The sequence below is a fragment of the Notolabrus celidotus genome, unplaced genomic scaffold, assembly GCF_009762535.1.
Source record: "Notolabrus celidotus isolate fNotCel1 unplaced genomic scaffold, fNotCel1.pri scaffold_125_arrow_ctg1, whole genome shotgun sequence".
NCBI classification, from domain to species: domain Eukaryota; kingdom Metazoa; phylum Chordata; class Actinopteri; order Labriformes; family Labridae; genus Notolabrus; species Notolabrus celidotus.
This window is the reverse complement of record NW_023260010.1, coordinates 163,437-186,348: the sequence shown is the minus strand read 5'-3', so window position 1 is coordinate 186,348 and position 22,912 is coordinate 163,437. Positions and strand designations below refer to the sequence as shown.

Sequence of the window (22,912 nt, the reverse complement as noted above, 5' to 3'; positions counted from 1 at the left end):
ATTGTTGTCAAATTAAAAAAAAAGCACTTTGTATTTTAAAGATTTTACATTGAAGATAAATGTGAGAACATATTGTTGTCAAATTCAAAAAACACTTTGTTTTTTTGAATTATTATTATTTTTTTAATTTAAAAAAACACATTCCACTTTGTATTTTAAAGAATTCACATTGAAGATAAATGTGAGAATCATATTTTGTCAAATTTTAAAAACACTGTTTTTTAAATTTTCACATTGAAGATAAATGTGAGAACATATTGTTGTCAAATTCAAAAAAAACACTTTGTTTTTTTAAATTAATTTTTTTTTTTTAATTAAAACATTCCACTTTGTTTTTTAAATGCACATTGAAGATCAATGTGAGAAGATATTTTGTAAATTTAAAAAAGCACTTTGTTTTTTAATTTATTTTTTTTAATTTAAAGAAACACTTTGTATTTTAAAGATTTCACATTAAAGATAAATGTGAGAATCATATTTTGTCAAATTTAAAAAACACTGTTTTTTAAATTTGACATTAAAGATAAATGTGAGAAGATATTGTTGTAAAATTTAAAAAAAGCACTTTGTATTTTAAAGATTCCACATTGAAGATAAATGTGAGTAGATATTTTAGTTTTGCAGTAAAATGAAATGCAGAAAGCCAGAAGTTGAAAATAAAGCTATTTTATTGTCAATGCATTCAACATGATTAGATAAACTATCAAGTAGTAAATTTCCGCAAAAGGAAGAAACACTGAAACTATTCCCCACTGACACAAAATCTGACACTTTGTATTTCAAATCAAGAACTTCTGTACACCGTAACGTATAGACCGCATCTTAAATCAATATTATTTGAATATTACATGCACTCTGAAATATAGTCTGACATAAAATCCCCCGTGAGTGTCCGTGTTCACGTCCACATGAAAAACCCGCTGCGCTGTAAACCAGGACCGCGTGTGACTCCGCGTGGACTCCTTCTCTATATTTGCATTTATAGGATATAAAATACGACTTACTGTACATGTACACAGATTTAAATCTTCCCTTTTCTCAACAAGTGCCTCATAAATAGATTCATTTCAAACGTTTGCATACACCCAGAACGTGACGTCTGTACAGGGACCGAGGAAAAACCAGGAGCCAGAGTCCAAAGTGAGAACAAGTGCAAACGGGTGACGAGTGTTTTTAAGTGTCCGCTTAGATCCAGGCCGCCTCACGTCCCTCCGCGGTATAAAATAGTCCCTCCCTGGTGGGTCAGTCAGTTGTGGGAGGTCATGTGACGTGACAGGTGATGCCGCTCCCTGAAGGACTCGTTACAAATGGGGCACTTGAGTTTCTCCTCGCGCCGCCTCTTGACCAGAGGCTCCATGGCGAACTCCTTTTTGTGGTGGGAGCGCATGTGGTAGACCAGGTCCGAGGTCATGCGGAACGAGGCGTTGCACTTGGCGCACCAGTTCTGCGCTGGCAGGCAGAGCGAGGTGAAGGACGGCGGCAGGAGGGTGAGCGCCGACGGCATCTGGAGCTGGATCGGGCCCGAGTTCTTGGGCCAGAAGGCGGTGGCGTAGACGAACGGGTTCTGCTTGGCCATGCCGCCCGGCACGGGGCAGTTGGCGCCCAGCTCGGCGCCCTGCAGCTTGGCGGCGAGGTGGTCGGCCTGGTACAGTCTGCTGGAGGAGATGGTGTCGCCCACCGCTGGGTGGCAGTCCAGCAGCTTGGGCGGCATCACCAGCGGCGAGATCTGAGAGAAGGAGGAGCGAGACGGCTGGCTGAAGGCGCTCTTCCTCTCTCCGCCTCCTCCCTGATGGCCGACGGAGGTGAAGGCGCTGCCCATGGGCGAGGTCTGGGGGGGCTGGGTCTCCGACAGCACCTGCCGGATGTTCAGGTGCTTCTCTGACGGGTTGCTGCTGGGGCGGCCGCCGCCATCTTTGTTCTCAGAGTTGGCGCTCTGCAGGTTCTTGCTGTGGTGTTTCAGGTTCTGCCCGGACTTCTTGACCTCGGTGAAGGCGCTGCGTTTGCCCTCGCCGATCTGCGTGGAGCCGGGCGGGGAGAAGGAGCGGTGGTTCTCCTCCAGGCCGTACGCCCCTCTGTAGTTCTGAGCCGACGTGGCCAGCTCGTCTTTAGACTTGGACTGAGGCAGACCGGGCGCCCGGCGCTCCCTGTCCTCCACCTCGGAGAACTTCCTCTTCCCCGAGCTCTCGCTGCAGACCTCGGCCTCCTTGTCGCTGGGCGGGCTGGTCCGGTTGTTCTCCAGGTCCCGGGCCAGGTTGTGAAAGTCTGTGGAGGGTTTGGTGGCGTCCTGCGGGCCGCTGAAGCCCTCGGAGCGGCCCAGCTTGGGGCTGCTCCTGCTCGGGTTGGCGGCGGGTCGCTCGGGGCCGCTCTCTTTGCTCGGCTCCTCGTCGGCTCCCGTGATGCTCTGCAGTCTCTTGGTGCAGCGGAAGCGGAGGTGGGCCAAGAACGGGAACTCAAACTGGAACTTCTGGCTGCAGTCGGGGCACGAGTGATGGGAGGAACCTGCAGAGAGGAGCGGAGGGTTAGGGTTAGGATGAGTCCAGAGCAGAGGAGCTTTAATCTTTCATCAGTGCAGAGTTATTCTCTGACACATGAAGGGACTGATGTGTCCGTTCATTTAAGAAGCTTTGTCACAATGCAAAGGATTAAATCCAACATGCACAGACACAAGGAAGCCTTCAGAGCTTCAATAGAATAATATAGTCCATGCAGATCTAGGATTCTGGACTCAGGATCCGTGTGTCGCCCCTCACCTTTGCTCTTGGCGGGGGCTCGGCTGGCGCTGAGCAGCAGCAGGTCGATCAGGTCTTTCCCGTACCACACCAGCAGCTCCTCGTCCTTCTCGATGCGGCGCAGCGAGCGGTAGAAGAGCTGCCCGTTCTTCACGTAGGCCTCCAGGTTCTGCTCCTCTTTGTCCCGGGCAGACTGGACCAACCGGAGCCACATCAGACCTTCAGAGGTGCTGTTAGCCGCTGAGGTGTCCACCTGTGCATCAAATACACACACACACATTAATCCAACACTGCGGTGCAACCAGTCAAAATATAAACAACATAAAAATCTACATTCTAATTTAAACTGATAAAAACAGAAGAACTGGACGTGCACTAAAAACCAGACCACTTCAGACCACATCCAGAACAGGCTGATTCAGTGTCTGATTTTTTATCTCTGCAGATTCATTCAAAATGTTCCTTTTTCACATCAAACACTGGAGCAGGAAGAGGATTCTTTTCATGCAATGCTTTCAATCCTCCAGAACCTTCTGACACTTCTCTCATGGATTCACAAATTAAAGAACATTTATTTCATTTATTTCTGAAAACCAACACGACCTCTCTGCATCAGCAGGTTTCATTCCTGCAGGAATTAAATGTTTAACAGATCATGAGGCTGATTTATTGGATTCTGCAGAGATTTATTGACATGAATGTTGTCATAAAGCAAATCATGCATGGACTTATTTTACAATCTCTCTGCAGAGCTGATGAGGAAACAGGAACTGATTCTGTTTCTATGGAAGAAGACCAGGACTGACAGGAACTCAGAGGAGCTTTAGAGATACAGACCGGATTATATTTATATGTGTGTTAGAATAAAGAGGTGATAGAAATAAAGAGGTTTGCATGTAGAGATGGATGTTTAGAGATGGATGTTTAGAGATGGATGAATAGAGATGGATGTTTAGAGATGGATGGATAGAGATGGATGGATAGAGATGGATGGATAGAGATGGATGTTTAGAGATGGACGGATAGAGATGGATGTTTAGAGATGGATGTTTAGAGATGGATGTTTAGAGATGGATGGATAGAGATGGATGTTTAGAGATGGATGTTTAGAGATGGATGGATAGAGATGGATGTTTAGAGGATGGTTAGAGATGGATGGTCAGAGATGGATGGATGTTTAGAGATGGATGGATAGAGATGGATGTTTAGAGGATGGTTAGAGATGGATGGTCAGAGATGGATGGATGGTTAGAGATGGATGGATAGAGATGGATGTTTAGAGATGGAGGGTTACAGATGGATGGATAGAGATGGATGTTTAGAGGATGGCTAGAGATGGATGGTCAGAGATGGATGGATGGTCAGAGATGGATGGATGTTTAGAGATGGATGGATAGAGATGGATGTTTAGAGGATAAATAGAGATGGATGGATAGAGATGGATGTTTAGAGGATAAATAGAGATGGATGGATAGAGATGGATGGTCAGAGATGGATGGATAGAGATGGATGTTTAGAGATGGATGAATAGAGATGGATGTTTAGAGATGGATGGTCAGAGATGGATGGATAGAGATGGATGTTTAGAGATGGATGAATAGAGATGGATGTTTAGAGATGGATGGTCAGAGATGGATGGATAGAGATGGATGTTTAGAGATGGATGGTCAGAGATGGATGGATAGAGATGGATGTTTAGAGATGGATGGTCAGAGATGGATGTTTAGAGATGGATGGTCAGAGATGGATGTCAGAGATGGATGAGTACTGACCCTGAAGATGTAGGGCGCGGTGCGCTTGTCGGTGGACTTGAGTGCGATGAAGGCGATGCTGTCGTACAGGGACGTGTGGCTCAGCACGCAGGGCCCGAAGATGGCGTTCTCCGGGATGTCACAGGTCGTGAACACGCTCGTGAAGATGTCCGTGAGACACTGCTGCACCGCTTTGGCGTCCCCGTCCCACACCAACTTCTGGGAGCTGGACTCCTCCATGTCTGTCTGCGGGGACACGAGGGACACGGGCGGACACGTCAGAGGTCAGGTGGTCACAGAATAACACAGGAGGGGTCTCTATGTCCCACATCACAGATTAAATATCAACTTAGATATAACCTTCAATATCATCTTATATATAACCTTAAATATTAAATATCCTCTTAAATATCATCTTATATGTAACCTTAAACATCACAGATTAAATATCAACTTAGATATAATTTTATATATCATTTAAATATCATCTTATATATCATTTTAGATATCAGATGAAATATCCTCTTAAATATCATCCTAAATATCATCTTAGATATCACCTTAAACATCACAGATTAAATATCATTTTAGATATCATCTTAAATATTAAATATAACCTTAAACATAATTTTAAATCTGATCTAATATTCTCATGAGGAGTGTTTCCTGCAGCAGAGTGAGTGTGTGTTCCTGGGATAGATCTCCTCCCTGACAGATTGCAGAGAGCAGCAGCTGTCATGGCGCGTTTGGGGCCCTCTGTTTTTTTTTAATTTATTTGGCCAGCTTTCTAATTAATTCAAACCCGTTAATAAGTTCATGAAGGCATCACCTTCAGCATCCTGATCGCGCGCTTTCATTTGTTCTCAATTAAAAACAAGAATTATAAAATAAAGAGGAAAAAAAAAAAACGAGCTTCAAACATCAAAACAAATAAAAATGACATTGAATTATTTTTCTGTGACTGATACAGATATATTTATGTATATGTAATATAAATGTTTTTATTTTCAGAGTAACTTCATGTTTAAATATTTGTGTTATTCCAGATGAAATCAAATTAAATTCAAACCTTTATTTAAATGAATTTGTATTTATTATAATTAGCATCACATTAGCACCGCTGTTAATAGTCTATTATTGATATTAGCATTGTAGTTAAATTAATACATTAGCATGAGCAGGCCTCTGGGGGATAATTACTCTGCGCTCTCATTTAATTGATTTAATTGAATGTTTTTAAAACGAGAGAAAAAATAATTCAATGATTTAAAAAATTGTCCCTGAAGTGTCGCGTGCGTGGAGTCTGATTTACACTGTGTGTTTATTATTATAATATATATGATATTAATGTGTCAGAGAGTGTGAGTGTGCAGCAGGTCAGGACTTCACTGTGTTTATTTGTTTGAATGTGTTGAATGTAAAATAAAGGATCAGTGTGTGTGCGTGTGTGAGTGTGTGTGTGTGTGTGTGTGTGTCCAACCTGGTTAAGGTGGACTGTCAGAGTCACTGACTTCATGTCGGCCAACCTTTCCTCTCCTTCTACAAGCTGCAGCGTATGTCTGCTCATTACCATAATCCAGCACGTTTCCCTCTGAGACTGTAATTAAAGCAGCACGAGCTCTTCATTATTTCCTTTCTCCCTTTCCTAACCTCTTCTCTGTGTGTGTGTTTAGCCGCTCACTCCCTCTCCTCCTCTCCTCTCCTCCTCTCCTATCCTTCTCTCCTTCTGTCTTAGCGCGCACAGTAAATTACGCGCACTGACACTCCAACAGAATAATCACCAGAAGAAATAAATACAATAAAATTAAAGATAATGTTAAAACACCTTTTCTTTTTTTAATTTATTTGATAGAGACAAAACAAAACCTGTGAATCCAGATTTAGCTCTAAGCTAATGTTCCTCTGTGTTCTCTGCAGGAAGATTTAAACTAATGTACAATACAAACACAGCCCATCACTAATAACAGCACATTTAAAATGACATTTCATGTCTCTATTTTCATTCACATGATCACATGATTGTTTTTTCCTTGAGTTATAATTTTATAATTTCAGGTTACTTTTAAAAAACACTGAGGTTTGTTCAGTCTTTAATGTGAGTCAGGATTGAGTTTTATTTTTCCTGCTGCTCTGACTGCAAACACAGACTGTGTAAATGCGGTCTTCCTATACGTGTATCTTCAGAGAGCTCTCCTCTGAATGTGGAATAAAGTCTGCATTTAATTAAATTATTAAATTAAAGATATATTAATATTACTGTCTGGGTTATTTGGACAGATTATTATTGTTGCAGGGATTATTATTATCATTAAACATTAGATATAATAATAATAATGTCTCCTCAGTGTCTCTGGGCCTCCTGCAGGAGGCCCAGAGACACTGAGGAGACATTATTATTATTATTATTAAATAATCTATAATGATAAATGAACAGAATGATCTCTGCATCTGGAGCTGAGCTCCCTCTCTCATTTGGCACAGAGTGAGTAACTGTGCGCGTGCAGCCGGTCCGGGATGACTCCTGGGAACAGATCAGTCCGCGGAGCTGTGTGTGTGTCTGCACGGGAACACTTTCCCTTCAGTGGATCAGTGGAAAACAAAAGAGATAAAGGATCTGTAATAACCCGGGTCACTCTCTCCTCAGGTTCGGGTCTAATCCCGCTGAGAGGATCAGGGTCTGTCTTTACGCGCGAGCGGGGCAGGAGGACAGCTTTAACGCAGAGTCCCCGTGCGCCGTGCAGGGGGTCTGACAGAGTCCGCGTGCACCGTGCAGGGTCTGACAGAGTCCGCGTGCACCGTGCAGGGTCTGACAGAGTCCCCGTGCACCGTGCAGGGTCTGACAGAGTCCCCGTGCACCGTGCAGGATCTGACAGAGTCCCCGTGCACCATGCAGGGTCTGACAGAGTCCCCGTGCACCGTGCAGGATCTGACAGAGTCCCCGTGCAGCATACATTGTCTGAGTACAGAGTCTCCGCGCGCCGTGCAGGGTCTGAGTACAGTCTCCTCATGAAGCAGAATCAACACTGAATATTCTAGAGAGGATGAAGACCTCAGCTCAGGGAGAGAGCAGGGACACAGCGCGGACTGGGGTTTGGGGGGTGAGCAGAGATAGGGGGGTGGGGGTGGGGGTGGGGGGGTGTTGAACCCGCATCTGCTAAATCCGAGCCAGCCTGAGAACTGTCCTAAATCAGCGCGGGGGCCGAGCTGCTCCAACATCTCAAACTGTGCACACACACTCCGCTCTGCACATCACACACACACACACACACACACATCACACACATCACACACACACCTACCTTTCAATCGACGAGCAGGAACAATAATCCACAAATCAACGAGCGCGAGGCTGCGGATCAAACCCCGCGTGCTCCTCCAGTTAAAAAAGCCCAGAGAAAACCAGCAGGGTACTGATGGAGAGGAACCAGCAGAGACCTGATGGAGAGGGACCAGCAGAGACCTGATGGAGAGGAACCAGCAGAGCACTGATGGAGAGGAACCAGCAGAGCACTGATGGATGAGAGGATGGAGAGGGTGGAGAGGTTGCTGCGCTCCCGGTCCGTGCTGTCAGTACATCCCTCCCGGTGTGGAGACAGTGACGGTGCTGCTGCTGCTGCTGCTGCAGAGGCTCACGGACAGTGTGTCTGTGTGACCGGGCTGTGGTCGAGAGAGGAGCTCTGACACACTGAGAGAGAGAGAGAGGGGGAGAGAGAGAGAGAGAGAGGGGAGCACTGATACACACACAGATGGGGCCCGGTGCTCTGGCTGACTGACACACCGACACACACTTTTTGTTTGCGGCACATAATCCACCCAATGAGGCGTGTCACTCTGACTCTCCTCCCTTTAACTCTTCACTGGCTGACTGTCATCTGATGAGATTTATGGACAGGCTCAGGGATAAAGACCCCCCCTCCCTCCCTCCCTCTCTCCCTCTCTCTCTCTCTCTCTCTCTCTCTCTCTCTCTCTCTCTCCATTATTATTATAATTGTAATCACTGGAGTTGGTTGGTGGCTGTGTCAGAATGAAGTGGTGTTTAAAGAGTCAAATGTTGGACTGAAAGAAGGAGAAGATGAGGACAGAGTGATCTGAGAGCAGGACTCACACACACACACACACACACACACCTTACTATCATTATAATAATAATAATATTAAATATGAGTCACACTGCAGCCTCCTCCTCTCTCTTCAGTCTGTCTCTATGTTCATGCTGATCAAACCTCCTCTGAGTCTCTAACATCAGAAGCTCCAGAGCTCAGGGAGCTCAGTGAGCTCGACCTCCCGGCCTGAGCTGCTCTCATCCCGGGCATCCTCAGCGCGGAGCTCCGCTGCTGGGTGCAGTGTGCTCGGGCTCACATAGGGGGCGCCAGTGTATAATCTGCATTCAGTGCAGGGAGGATGGAGGGATGATGGAGGGATGATGGAGGGATGATGGAGTGACTGAGTGACTGAGAGGAGAGCTGCAGGTGCTCGACTCATGATGAGAGCTTTGTTTTTTTTTGTGTTTCTGCAGACTTTTTGTTTCTGCAGACTAACAGGATGTGAACAAATATATTCTTTATTAAATGCATGTTTTAATTTAACCTTTTAAATTCAATGCATCCATTATCACTCATGTTATATCAGGATTTAAGACAAACAGAGATTTATCTATTATCTGCTAAAAGAGAGAGACGTTAAACTGAAGTAAAATCAACTTAGGAGGGATTCAACAAATAAATAGTTTGGTTCAATAATTTAAACATTTAAAAAGAATTAAAGGTTTATTACAGGGTTTAGTTTTTGTTTTATTTTATTGTCTTTATTGTAATTTTGGGGCAAAAACTCTGAGACCTTTAAACACGTTAATAAAATCTGATGAAACCATAAATATCATCTGAAATCACAAAAAGCTTGAAGCTAATTAATATTCATGTTTGCATTCCTGCCTTTCTGCACATGAATCAGTTTTATTCTGTTATTAAAATAAGTTCACTTCCAGGAAATTAAAATAAATAACCTCTGAAGTTATGAGAATTTAAAGATGTCTGCTTAAAAACATGCGATGGATGAACCTCCACACGGGTTCTCTTCATTTCTAAAACTCAGAGAGAAATTTAGCATCAAGAGAGAAATGTTAAATTTGGTGTTTGACTTGTGATGTAAGCAGAGAGGTCAAAGGTCACATGCAGTCCTTTTGCATGAGTGTTGCAGGAAGTGATCAGGAAGGAAGGATGCAAAGTGAAGAAGAAGAAGTGTGTGTGATTTATTTTGCCGTTGTCTAAGTGGATCACTCCTCGGCGGTTCATAAACTAGCAGCAGAAAATATCTGAAATAATGAAAGTGATGATTAAAGTCTGAAACAGCATGAAGCATGAAGTCAGAGCGGTTTACACGTCCATCAAACTAACGCTTCTCTTTGAGCCGCTCTGCTGAAAGTAAGAACCTGCTGAACGCTCCTCTCTGCAGAATCAGGATCCTGAAATGTTCAATTATTTCACAAAAGACTCCAAAAAATTCAGATCAAATATTTAAAAAGCAGCGGTGGAGTCGCCCCGACACTTTGATGCTTTGATTAGTGAAGTCTTGTTTGTCTTTTCTCTCATGCTGCCTGTTCACTGAGACTCCAGAGATCCTCCACGCCGTCTGATCACACAGGAAAGGAGGGATGAATGTTGCAGCTGCAGAGAGATGGCAGCAGGTTAAAGGTGCATTTAAGATGAGGTGCATATAAAAAAACATCCCATAATAAACTCAGGAAACACAGTGAAGTGAATTCACAGAAACACACAGCATGAATAATAAAGAACAGAAGTCACAGCTCGGTGAGAGGCGCAGCTTCGTGGACTCATGTGGACTCTTTCTGAAGGTTTCAGCCACTCCATGAATTTAATATCTTTAAGTGTGTGTGTAAACAGAAACATGTGTGTGTGTGTAAACAGGAACATGTGTGTGTGTGTGTTTGAACAGAAACATGTGTGTGTGTGTTTGAACAGGAACATGTGTGTGTGTGTGTGTGTGTGTGTAAAATAAAGGAACCTATGAGATGTTGTCTCACACAGAGTAAAAGTCACACTCGCTCTCAGACCTGCTTCCTTCTTTTCTTTCTAACTCATTTTTTAAATCTCTCAAAATTAAATTCAGGAAACACAAATTTGACCTAAAATTTAAATCCATGCAAAGTGAAACACGCAGATCTGTGAGGGAGAAACAAAGCCTTTAATTTCCAAAGACGATATTTCTCTGAGTTAAAGTCTGAATAAATTAAACATTTTGTTTTCATGGAGGAAAAAGAGACGCCTGGAGAAAGAGGGAAAGAAAACATGAATCTCTCTCTTTCATCAAACTCACACATTTCAGAGGCTGGGTGTGTGTGAGAGTGTATTCACAATACCAGAGTGATTGTTGGATTTTACAGGGTGTGTGTGTGTGTGTGTGTGTGTGTGTGTGTGTGTGTGTGTGTGTGTGTGTGTGTGTGTGTGTGTTTAAAGATTCACAGTTGAGGCAGCAGTGTGTCTTTGAATCATCTGACAGCTGTATTGTTTCCTGAACACGCTCTCTTCTGTTCACACTCACGTATCAGACTCCGATAATGAAGTCAGGACTCGTATTTTATTTACTGAGGAGTTTAATTCACTCACACCAAAACAGGAAATGAAAAGTCGGCGGTGTAACTTGAGAAATGAAATACGAAGAGAAGCTTGAGGATCAAATACGAGGATTTAAAAAGGACAGACTGCAGCTTTGGCCTCATAAATGAAAAGGTTAATTTAAATGAAAGGGTTAATTTTCTTCATGAGGTCACTGTGGGACAGATTCAGCTTTTAGCATCCTTTAGCCTCAATGTTAGCCTGATGCTACCACCTATATACCAAAGTAAACATGCTAATATTAATGTTTCAGTGAGTGATTAATAAGCTAACATTACTCACCACTGAACTATTAATATATTATTTTAGTCTGTACATATTAGTCATGCCTACTTGTTGTTAGTTTGTATTTATAGTTGATGTTATTGTTATTATATTATATTTATATTTGTAGGTCTTATTCTTATGTCTTGTACAAAGAGAGCACAGTTAACCAAAGTCACATTCCTTGTGTGTTGAAGCAGACCTGGCCCATGAAGCTGATTCTGATTCTGATTGAATAAAAAACATCAACATGTTTACAACCTTCAGAATGTCAGTGTGAAATATTTCATGCTAACCTTAGCATTAGCATACCTTTCACTTAGCTTGTTCCAATGCTACCTCCCATCATACACTCACATACATTCAGATAATATTCACCTGAAACTTAACATTTAGACAACAATTTATTTTAACATTGCAACAGGCTCAATCATGCGATCAAAATGTTAAAATAAATGAAAAACACTTAATTTTTTATCTCATTTTCCAAACACCACTGATGATTAGAGAACCTTAATATCGCCGTGACTCAAAATCGGTGTCAACAACAAGCGTGTCCGGACGTGTGCGTCACTTTTAAGTGTCCTCTGGAAACACTTCTGTTGTGTTGGGGTCTTTGCAGTGTGTTTTCTGAATGCTGCATGTGTTGTCAGATTGATGAAGATGTTTTTCTTACTTTGTTTGTGTTTTGTTTTTTTGCATGTGTTTTCTGAAGTTGCAGTGCTGTGAGCTCTCAGGGCCACCGTAGATGTGGATAAAGGCCTGTGTGTTAGCGTGGATGTTAACGAGCTAACGTTTACTCATGAATATTATAACTTCAGAGTGTTAGAGAGGAATGTTTCAGATTAACCTAAGTGTTAGAAATCAAATGCTAGCATAGCTCAGTGATTAGCTACGTGTTCAGAATAACTGGATGTCAACTAGCATGCAACATTTAACACTAATATTCAAAAGGTGTTGTTTGAGGTAAATGTCAGCAGCAGAGCCGGTCCTGACCGACTTGGTGCTAGGAAAGATTTTAACTGGTTCCCCTTGTGTTATAACAAACTCCTACAATCACATCACACATACACTGAAAGACATCCAGCTTCATGTTTTACAGGTTTCCTTTGTTTTAAAATAAAAATGACCTCTGAAAGAACATTAATAACATGGTAATAACACTGATATTTAATACTGAACATTAATAACATGGTAATAACACTGATATTTAATACTGAACATTAATAACATGGTAGTAACACTGATATTTAATACTGAACATTAACATGGTAATAAAACTGATATTTAATACTGAATATTAATAACATGGTAATAACACTGATATTTAATACTGAACATTAATAACATGGTAATAACACTGATATTTAATACTGAACATTAACATGGTAATAACACTGATATTTAATACTGAACATTTATAACATGCTTATAACACTGATATTTAATACTGAACATTACTAACATGGTAATAACGCTGATATTTAATACTGAACATTAATAAAATGGTAATAATACTGATATTTAATACTGAACATTAATAACATGGTAATAACACTGATATTTAATACTGAACATTTATAACATGGTAATAACACTGATATTTAATACTGAACATTAATAACATGGTAATAACACTAATATTTAATACTGAACATTAATAACAGGGTAATAACACTGATATTTAATACTGAACATTAATAACATGGTAATAACACTGATATTTAATACTGAAATAATATGGGGACCCTTTTCTGCCTTGATGAAAAGTGTTGAGCTGTCATGATGATGAGGAGAAGGAATAAGTTCTCTCTGATAGAAACCTCATTACATGTTGACTGAAGATAATATGGAGATAATATAATATCTTTATTTTTTGTGTTTTACTCTTTCATGTTATTTTAATTTATATTTGAATAAAAGCTGGCTTTTGGTCTGAGAAGAAGTTTGTTTTAATATTTGTTGGTGTGTGTTTTGGTTGAGAGGCACACATCAGTTTGTTGTTTTGTCATTAAAATGTGTAAAAAAAAAAAAAACTCAATAAATATGTTGATTGAAAAAACACAGATATTTAGAAGGACAATAATTATACAGTTTAAAAATGCATAATGTAATAGTAGAATTTCTTCAGTCATTATATAACACAATAATATTCACAGTGCAGACACTTTAACAAAGCAACAGTCCTGTATGAAGTGGAGACTGAAAGGCAGAAACTAAATGTTTATTTAGCATTTAGAAAATAACTGTTCTTCATACTGTGTGTTTGTTTTTAAATAACCTGGTGTTACATTTTTATCATGCAATAACTTACCTTATCTATTATCAGATAGAAGTGTACATAGTGTGTATGTATCTGTAATAGTTGACATATTTTATTGTATTTTTACTTTGTTTTATTTTATTACATTATATTTTACCCTTGTCATTGCTATTACTATTACTGTTGTTATTACATTGTTTAACTATGTTAGTACATTGTTGTATTCCCCGTCCCGTGTTGTAAGCTGCTGTAACAAAATAATTTCAAACAAATAAAGTCTATCTCTATCTCCATCTCTATCTCCATCTCTATCTCCATCTCTATCTCTATCTCTATCTCTATCTCCATCTTCATCTCCATCTCTATTTAAGCCTATCCTACATTTCTATCTAACTAAGCTAACAGTTTCCAAAGTGTAAAGAAAACAACAACATAAACAAAAACAAGTAAATCATGAACACTTAACAGATTCAATATTGAGCATGCAGCGATTAGCATTTAAGCTAGCTAGCATGGCTAAATGTTGCACAGTCTGATGAGAGCTGAGCGTCGTGTCAGATATGAAGCTAACCGCTCTCAGCTGCAGCAGGTGAAGCTGAACCCGTGTGAGCGACGTCCAGTCAGGATAATCAACCTCAGAGAAATCAACTCCAACACCATGAAGAGCCGTCCAACACTTCCTGCATGAAGAACACATTCCTCCGTCTCTCAGCCAATCACCTGTTGAATAAATGTTCAATGAGTTCAGCTGATCGCTGCCCGCGCCATCTTTAATTCCCTGTCATCATCCCTCCATCCATTATCCACCCAGCGCTGACAGGATCATATTTATATCATGGATCAACAGGCGTTCTTCTTCTTCCTCACAAACTTCTGAACTGAACTTTCTCTTTCATGTGTTCTCTGTGATTTCACACTCTGAGCTAATGAGAAGTTAATCCCTTCCTTTCATTCAGCAGCAACAGAAGCGCGTGTGTGTGTGTGTGTGTGAGCTGATTCCAGCAGACACACACTGACAGCGCCGCGGCGTCCCGCTCGGACTGTCACCTCGTCAAACGTTCAGAGGAGGAGAGAGGAAGAAGAAGAAGCTCAGGAGACTCCGGGTTGATCTTTGATGAGTAAACACATCAGAGGAGAAACACAGATATTCATGGAGACGTGGTCGTCTGTGGACGCTCTGACAGTTATTGTTTCCTACAACGCTCTTTAATAAATCACACCTTCAGACGTGTTTCTACAGCGGTCAGACTCACATCAATAACACACAGACAGGACACTCTGTTCCTTCACATCTCTGGACCTTCTGGATTCATCCTGACCCGCTTCACTGAAGGGCCAGACCTGAACCTGGACACGAACCGGGACAAGAACCTGGACACGAACCTGGACATAAACAGGGACACAAACCTGGACTCGAACCTGGACATGATCCCGGACATGAACCTGGACACGAACCTGGACACGAACCTGGACACGAACCTGGAGACAGCCTGGACACAAATCTAGACACGAACCTGGACATAAACAGGGACACAAACCTGGACACGAACCTGGACATGAACCCGGACACGAACCTGGACACGAACCTGGACACGAACCTGGACACGAACCTGGACACAGCCTGGACACAAATCTAGACACGAACCCGGACACGAACCCGGACATGAACCCGGACACGAACCCGGACAGGAACCTGGTCACGAACCTGGACACGAACCTGGACACGAACCCGGACACGAACCTGGACACGAACCCGGACACAAACCCGGACAGGAACCTGGTCACGAACCTGGACACGAACCTGGACAGGAACCTGGACAGGAACCTGGTCACGAACCTCGACACGAACCTGGACACGAACCCGGACACGAACCCGGACAGGAACCTGGACAGGAACCTGGTCACGAACCTGGTCACGAACCTGGACACGAACCCGGACACGAACTCGGACACGAACTTGGACAGAAACCTAGACATGAACCTGGACACGAACCTGGACACAAACCTGGACACGAACCCGGACACGAACCCGGACAGGAACCTGGACAGGAACCTGGACAGGAACCTGGACAGGAACCTGGTCACGAACCTGGAGACAGCCTGGACACAAATCTAGACACGAACCTGGACATAAACAGGGACACAAACCTGGACACGAACCTGGACATGAACCCGGACACGAACCTGGACACGAACCTGGACACGAACCTGGACACGAACCTGGACACAGCCTGGACACAAATCTAGACACGAACCCGGACACGAACCCGGACATGAACCCGGACACGAACCCGGACAGGAACCTGGTCACGAACCTGGACACGAACCTGGACACGAACCCGGACACGAACCTGGACACGAACCCGGACACAAACCCGGACAGGAACCTGGTCACGAACCTGGACACGAACCTGGACAGGAACCTGGACAGGAACCTGGACAGGAACCTGGTCACGAACCTCGACACGAACCTGGACACGAACCCGGACACGAACCCGGACAGGAACCTGGACAGGAACCTGGTCACGAACCTGGTCACGAACCTGGACACGAACCCGGACACGAACTCGGACACGAACCTGGACAGAAACCTAGACATGAACCTGGACACGAACCTGGACACAAACCTGGACACGAACCCGGACACGAACCCGGACAGGAACCTGGACAGGAACCTGGACAGGAACCTGGACAGGAACCTGGTCACGAACCTGGTCACGAACCTGGACACGAACCCGGACACGAACTCGGACACGAACCTGGACAGAAACCTAGACATGAACCTGGACACGAACCTGGACACGAACCTGGACACAAACCTGGACACAAACCTGGACACGAACCTGGACAGAAACCTAGACATGAACCTGGACACGAACCTGGACACGAACCTGGACACGAACAGGGACACAAACCTAGACATGAACCTGGACACGAACCTGGACAGAAACCTAGACATGAACCTGGACACGAACCTGGACACGAACAGGGACACAAACCTAGACATGAACCTGGACACGAACCTGGACACGAACCTGGACACGAACAGGGACACGAACCCGGACACGAACCTGGACACGAACAGGGACACAAACCTAGACATGAACCTGGACAGAAACCTAGACATGAACCTGGACATGAACCGGGACATGAACCTGGACACGAACAGGGACACAAACCTGGACACGAACTCGGACACGAACCTGGACACGAACCTGGACACAAACCTGGACACAAACCTGGACACGAACCTGGACAGAAACCTAGACATGAACCTGGACACGAACAGGGACACAAACCTAGACATGAACCTGGACAGAAACCTAGACATGAACCTGGACAGAAACCTAGACATGAACCTGGACACGAACAGGGACACAAACCTGGACACGAACCTGGACATAAACAGGGACATGAACCTGAACACAAACCTGGACATGAACCTGGACATGGTTTATTTTTGTATTAGTTTATTTGACAGGGGCGATGCAAAACAAAAGAAAGTGTGAATCCAGAGTTAGCTATAAGCTAATTTTCCTCTGTGGTCCCTGGGAGGAAGACGTAAATGAATGAAACAATACACAGGCTACTCAACACAGTCCATCACTAATAACAACACATTTAAAATTGTCATTGTCTCTAGTTTGATGCGTTCAGATGATCACATGAGGGTTTTTCCTTGAGTCATATTTTCAGTTGACTATGATCCAGTCTAAGTTTGTAAGACTGTAGAGGTTTGAATCTGAGATCTGAAATCATGAATAAATCTCTTCAGAGGAAGTGAAGCTTCACCATCAAACTGTGAAGAAACAATTAAACATTAAAATCAGAAATCACTGAAGTTTGTCTGATTATTGTAAAACAGTGAACTGACTGAGATCTCTGTTTGATCATTACACTGAAAAAATTCAACCTTAACAAAAAGTGTTTTTGTCTCATTTATGGCCCAAATATTAAATTACACTTTAAAAAATGAAATAACAAAATAAAGACTGGATTGACTTTAATGTGACTTTATTCCACCAATGCAGCGAGTAAAATATTCCTGATACATTTCTTGAATTACATTTTCAGAGTGGCAGATATTAACAGTGATGACAGATTTGACCAGAGAAATAAATAAATAAATGCACTTAACATTATAAATTGCAATTGTTAATTGGGGACTGTGCAATAATGTGAATGTTGAATGCTGCGTGTGTTTGTATTTATTATTTATGTTTGTCTGCTGTTCTCTGAGTTTTATTATTTATTTGATTCTCTTTTTATTTATATATTTACTTTTCTTAGTTTACTCTCAATGTCACCATGATTAATAATTCTTGTTACTATTTTAATTATAACTATAATTTTCTTTTAAATCATAATTAAAAACTGATTCTCTTTTTATTCATCTTTTGCACTGATGAGCTGCATTTCAATGTCCCTGTACAACGTAGAGTGACACTACAGATATATTCTATTCCAGTGCGTTGACCCCCTTTGCTGCAGCATGGACTTTAAACAGAAGGTCAAAGGTCAAATCCTGTGTACCTGTACAGAGCTTCACAACATGCATTAGAAACACAGAACATGAGCTCAGATTAAAATACATGAATATTATAAACACACCAGATCAACTGATGGCTCCCTCTCCAGGTTCCCAGAGTTCATCCTGAGGAAGATCTGCCTTTTGTGTTTTTGCACCATCTGCATGGAGCTCACTGCAAAGCACTTTAAAAATGAATGCACTGGTTTCTGTTAATTATTTTAAATCATTAGTTTTAACATTTTTAACCTCTGATTGCACCTGTTTTCACTGACTTTGTGTAACATTAATTTTGAATGGTTGTAACTTTACTTTTAATTGTTGTCTGTTTTTAAGTGATCATCTTTCTTTTAAGGTTATATATTTATTTGCTCGTCATGCATTTTAATGTTTCTTGTATTTGCTCATCATCATTGTAAAGGAGGGTTTTGCTCTCAGTGATTTTAGAGTTTAAATAAAGATAATAACACAGACTGAACACACCGAGGGTTTCTTCATTTAGAAATGTAGTTTAGTTTTTTTCTTTATTTGTTTTGACTTTTCTTTTCTTTGTTTCAGTTTTTTGTTGTTTTTTTAGTTTAGTTTGAAATTGCTGAGTGTCACTTTAATTAAGCTACAACAAGTATCCTGCCAAAACCATGAGGACTATCAGCGTAACCATGACAAACTCAAGGTCAGACATTAATGTAATAATTGTTTTAATTGAGTTACATTCAGTACAGTGTATTAAACCATGTCTGCCTCTCTCTGCTCTCTCTGCTCTCTCTGACACCCTGATGGAGGATAACCTCTGAGCTTCTGAACGACATGTTCAGATAACAGCTACGAGGTAAGCATTCAGGTGCAGCTGATCAGACGGGTGTCAGCGGGCGACCACGTCACTGAAGCTGACAGAGATATTTAAGAGAGAGAGAGAATCACACAGAGCTGAGGATGAGACTGAAGCAGAGGAGTTAACTATAGAGCCGGTGAACAGGGAGACCAGGACTCAGACTCTGGTTTTAGGGACGTCCTCGGGTTGGTGCTCCCTCAAATGTGTCGTATATTTTCATCACACATTTCTCCAATCTTTCATTTCACTGAATATATTTTAATTCTCAATATTAAAGCTCTGAAACATGATTCAGGAGGATAACACAGTGTCAGCTTTTTAACTTTAAATCATCTGGTGTTTGTTTTTATTTCTTTATATCAGAAACTCTCTTTTCTGCAAAGCAACAAAATAAAGATGCAGATATTTGATTTAAATGCAGACCTCTGTTCCTTCTGTTTATCATCAGTTCATTAAGACGGTTCAGGGAGAGGTCTGAGAGAAGAGGTCTGAGATAAGAGGTCTGAGAGAAGAGGTCTGAGATAAGAGGTCTGAGAGAAGAGGTCTGAGAGAAGAGGTCTGAGATAAGAGGTCTGAGATAAGAGGTCTGAGATAAGAGGTCTGAGATAAGAGGTCTGAGATAATGAAGACATGGAGGTGAAGAAGAGGAGCCGACACGGTGGAGGAGGAACAGCAGACAAAGTGAGACAGGACTGTGGATGTTAGAGAGTCAGCGTGGTTCCTTTCCTTTCAGTCTCCAAAGGAGGGCAGAAGAGGAGAAGAAAGAACGAGCCGTGACTCTCAGAAGCAAAGAGGAAGTGTTTCAGTGTGTGTGTGTGTGTGTGTGTGTGAGAAAGAGAGATAGAGACACACACACACACACTGAAAGAATGCCAGTGACAGTAGAAGAGTCAGTGAGAGAGGAGGACTCACAGACGGCCGTTCAGAGAGGTCTTATAAAAATAAAGTCCATCCTCTCGGTGATATAACAACACGGTGACTCAACCTTCAGCCGGTTCAGGACGGATCTGAAATTAGCAGCATGAAATCCTCCTCCGTCACACAGGAAGTGATGTGTGTTTGTTTCTGGCTCATGTTGAATACACAGAAAAGAGCGGGCGGTTCAGAAAGAGACAAAGAAGAACGGGAAAGTTCTGAACGCTGTTATTTCACCAACAAGTCAAGAAATGAGGACGCAGAGAGAGGAGTGAACGCTCAGGCTGATCACAGAGAGACGTGTGTGTGTGTGTGTGTGTGTGTGTGTGTGTGTGTGTGTGTGTGTGTGTGTTCTCACAGAGACGCATGAAAATACTGAGAACTGAGACTTTACATGGATCAACAGAACCTGTGTGAAGTGTTCGAGGAGCACTCTTCATGGACACACTCCTACAGCAGAACCAGGAGTTACAAATATACAGCCCAGTTTGAAATGTCTAAATATCCTCATATTTAATATCATGCACGGATGAATTCCTAGGATCGATTTGCATGAAATTAATATTTTTTGTGACCTTTGAAAAACTGTTGAAATCAGAAATTGATGCACATACAAGCAAAACAGAAGAGGTGCACATTGGGACTTCACCCTAACCCTAATCCCAAATTAAAAAGGGTTTTATGTAGAGTGAGATAAATCACCTCTCTTTGTTTAAATTCAAAAACATTTACAACCAACAAACTCAGGGCTTCACTCAGGAGGACTAAATCTGAGTCCTGCATCAGATCAAGACTCATCCTCAAGGGATTAAACAACAACAGGAAATAAGGCAAAAACGCCCCGCCAAAATAAAATTAAAAAACAGAAAAAAACAGAGTCCACTAGAGTGTCTCCTGCAGTTCCTCCAGAGTCCACTAGAGTGTCTCCTGCAGTTCCTCCAGAGTCCACTAGAGTGTGTCTCCTGCAGTTCCTCCAGAGTCCACTAGAGTGTGTCTCCTGCAGTTCCTCCAGAGTCCACTAGAGTGTGTCTCCTTCAGTTCCTCCAGAGTCCACTAGAGTGTGTCTCCTGCAGTTCCTCTAGAGTCCACTAGAGTGTCTCTCCTGCAGTTCCTCCAGAGTCCACTAGAGTGTGTCTCCTGCAGTTCCTCCAGAGTCCACTAGAGTGTGTCTCCTGCAGTTCCTCCAGTGTCCACTAGAGTGTGTCTCCTGCAGTGAGTCAGTCCCCATAGAGCCCCATGTTAAAAACAGTTTGGGTCTCTATAGCTCATTTCTGTCGTCATGGCGACTGTACGGCTGAGTTTATAAACAGCAGGTGAAGGAGGTCGGATTGGGGGCGTGGCCTCTTCTCAACTTTATTTATAAAGCATCTTTCATATATTGAAGCTTGCAGCACAAAGTGCTTCACTAAAGAACAGAGAGAGAAATTAACAGTGATAGGTAAAATAATAAAACAAGTTAGAAGATGGTGATCATAAAAGAACTAGAAATAAAATAAAATAAGTAATAAAGGAAGGGTACGGATCTCTCCTTGAGGATGTCTCTTTTTGTTCTCTGTTTTTAGTTCTGGTCCCTGTGTTTCATGTTCAGTGTGACTTCCTGTCCTCGTGTGTTTCCCTCCTTCAGATCACCCTGATCAGACTCACCTGAGTCCTCCTGTGTTCACACCTGAGTTAATCACTGTGTGTATTTAGTTCCTCTGGTTCCCTCTCCCTGGTTGGATCATTGTACGTCTCTCTTGTGTTCTCTGTGTCCTTTTGGACTTTTAGGATGTCAGTCTTTTGTTTGAACCTTTTGTTCTTTTATTAAATTATCTAGATCATAAATGATCTTTTAATTTTAAAACTGCCCTCAGGTCCTCCTTCAGTTTCTCCCCGTCCTGACAGAAAATCATTTCAAGTTGAACAGATGAGATAAATAAATAATGAAATAGATCCCTCTCCACGAGCTTCAGAAATCAGTTACTGTGAAAGCTATAAACTATTACAGAATGAGTGTTCACATCTCAGAGTGTTTACAGTATTTACAAAGTTTTTATTTTAACCCTAATAACAGTGTTTTTCTAAATGTTTGAAGCTTGAATTAAACTCATTAAACATGAGCTGCTCGGTGTTCTTCTAGGTTCACATTCTCTCCAAACGCTCTAATTTATGCAGCGTTTTCTACAAACTCTGAATTCTGTCTGTTTAAAATATTAAAAAACAAAATGTAGTTTCATTATTTGAAGACGTTTTTTACTAAATACTATATTTTAAACAAAATAATAAAGACAATCAGAGAGGGTTTCCTGGTTTTATTTGATCAAGGTGTCTTGCAGGGTCCTGATTTTATTTTGTTTTTATTTTGTTTTTAATTTAGTTTTTCTTCTTTATTTCTTTAACCAGCTCAGAGACTCATTGAGATTTAAAACCTCTTTGAGTGACCTGGCCGACACGGTTACAACACAACAAGCACACAAACATCACAAACAGAACACGGTCACAGCTTCACATGGTTACATGGTTACACAGAGCAATCACAAGATCTAATGGAGCCTGTTTCTCTGTCTTTTATGAGTGACTTGAATTCCCCCAGAGTTACAGGATGTGTCAGGTTCAAGTCCTTCTGCACATCACTCCAGGTAAACAGGGCTGAAGAGTTCTGACTCTCTGGACCTGTGACTGTACGATGTCCTGAGAGTCTAAGGTCATACCTGCTGAGGTTTCTACACATGTGAACACACAGTCATGGAGGGAGAAGTCCAAGAATAGATTTATGAATAAAGATCAGTGAGAGAGTCTGTAGCCGGACAGAGATGGACAGTGTGTGACGGCGTATAAGGAACAGGGATGTACAGGATCTGATGTCTTTAAGAACTGATCAGGAGCATTCATATGGATCAGGTCTACATAGTCCAACAAGGGAAACAAGTCCTGGTGATCAATGTTTTCTGACTTTCAATGAAAAACAGGATTTATTTCTAAAGAAAAGAAACCCAATTTCAGCTTCAACTTCCAACGA

The 22,912-nt window shown here is 42.1% G+C and overlaps 1 protein-coding gene across 2 annotated transcripts; it reads right to left on the bottom strand.

The window, feature by feature from the left end:
- Positions 1-652: 652 nt before the first annotated feature.
- Positions 653-8,352, bottom strand: prdm8b (PR domain containing 8b). Of its 2 annotated transcripts, XM_034678292.1 has the most exons (4): positions 7,780-8,352; positions 4,502-4,726; positions 2,751-2,982; positions 653-2,499 (listed from the first exon to the last, which is right to left on the bottom strand). In XM_034678292.1, the coding sequence occupies exons 2-4, from the start codon at positions 4,718-4,720 to the stop codon at positions 1,247-1,249; spliced, it is 1,704 nt and encodes a 567-aa protein (XP_034534183.1). In that variant the 5' UTR covers positions 4,721-4,726; positions 7,780-8,352; the 3' UTR covers positions 653-1,246. The 2 variants fall into 2 exon arrangements, with proteins under 2 accessions (XP_034534183.1, XP_034534184.1); XM_034678293.1 differs by lacking the exons at positions 4,502-4,726; positions 7,780-8,352 and adding an exon at positions 3,118-3,162 and having other exon boundaries at positions 682-2,499.
- Positions 8,353-22,912: the final 14,560 nt, after the last annotated feature.

Bases quoted from the DNA above. Each gene is read 5' to 3' on its own strand.
- prdm8b (XM_034678292.1), bottom strand. From the start codon at position 4,720: ATGGAGGAGTCCAGCTCCCAGAAGTTGGTGTGGGACGGGGACGCCAAA. The intron at 2,983-4,501 runs GTCAGTACTCAT...TTTGATGCACAG, and splicing joins CCGCGCCCTACATCTTCAGG to GTGGACACCTCAGCGGCTAA. The intron at 2,500-2,750 runs GTGAGGGGCGAC...TCCTCTCTGCAG, and splicing joins AGCCCCCGCCAAGAGCAAAG to GTTCCTCCCATCACTCGTGC.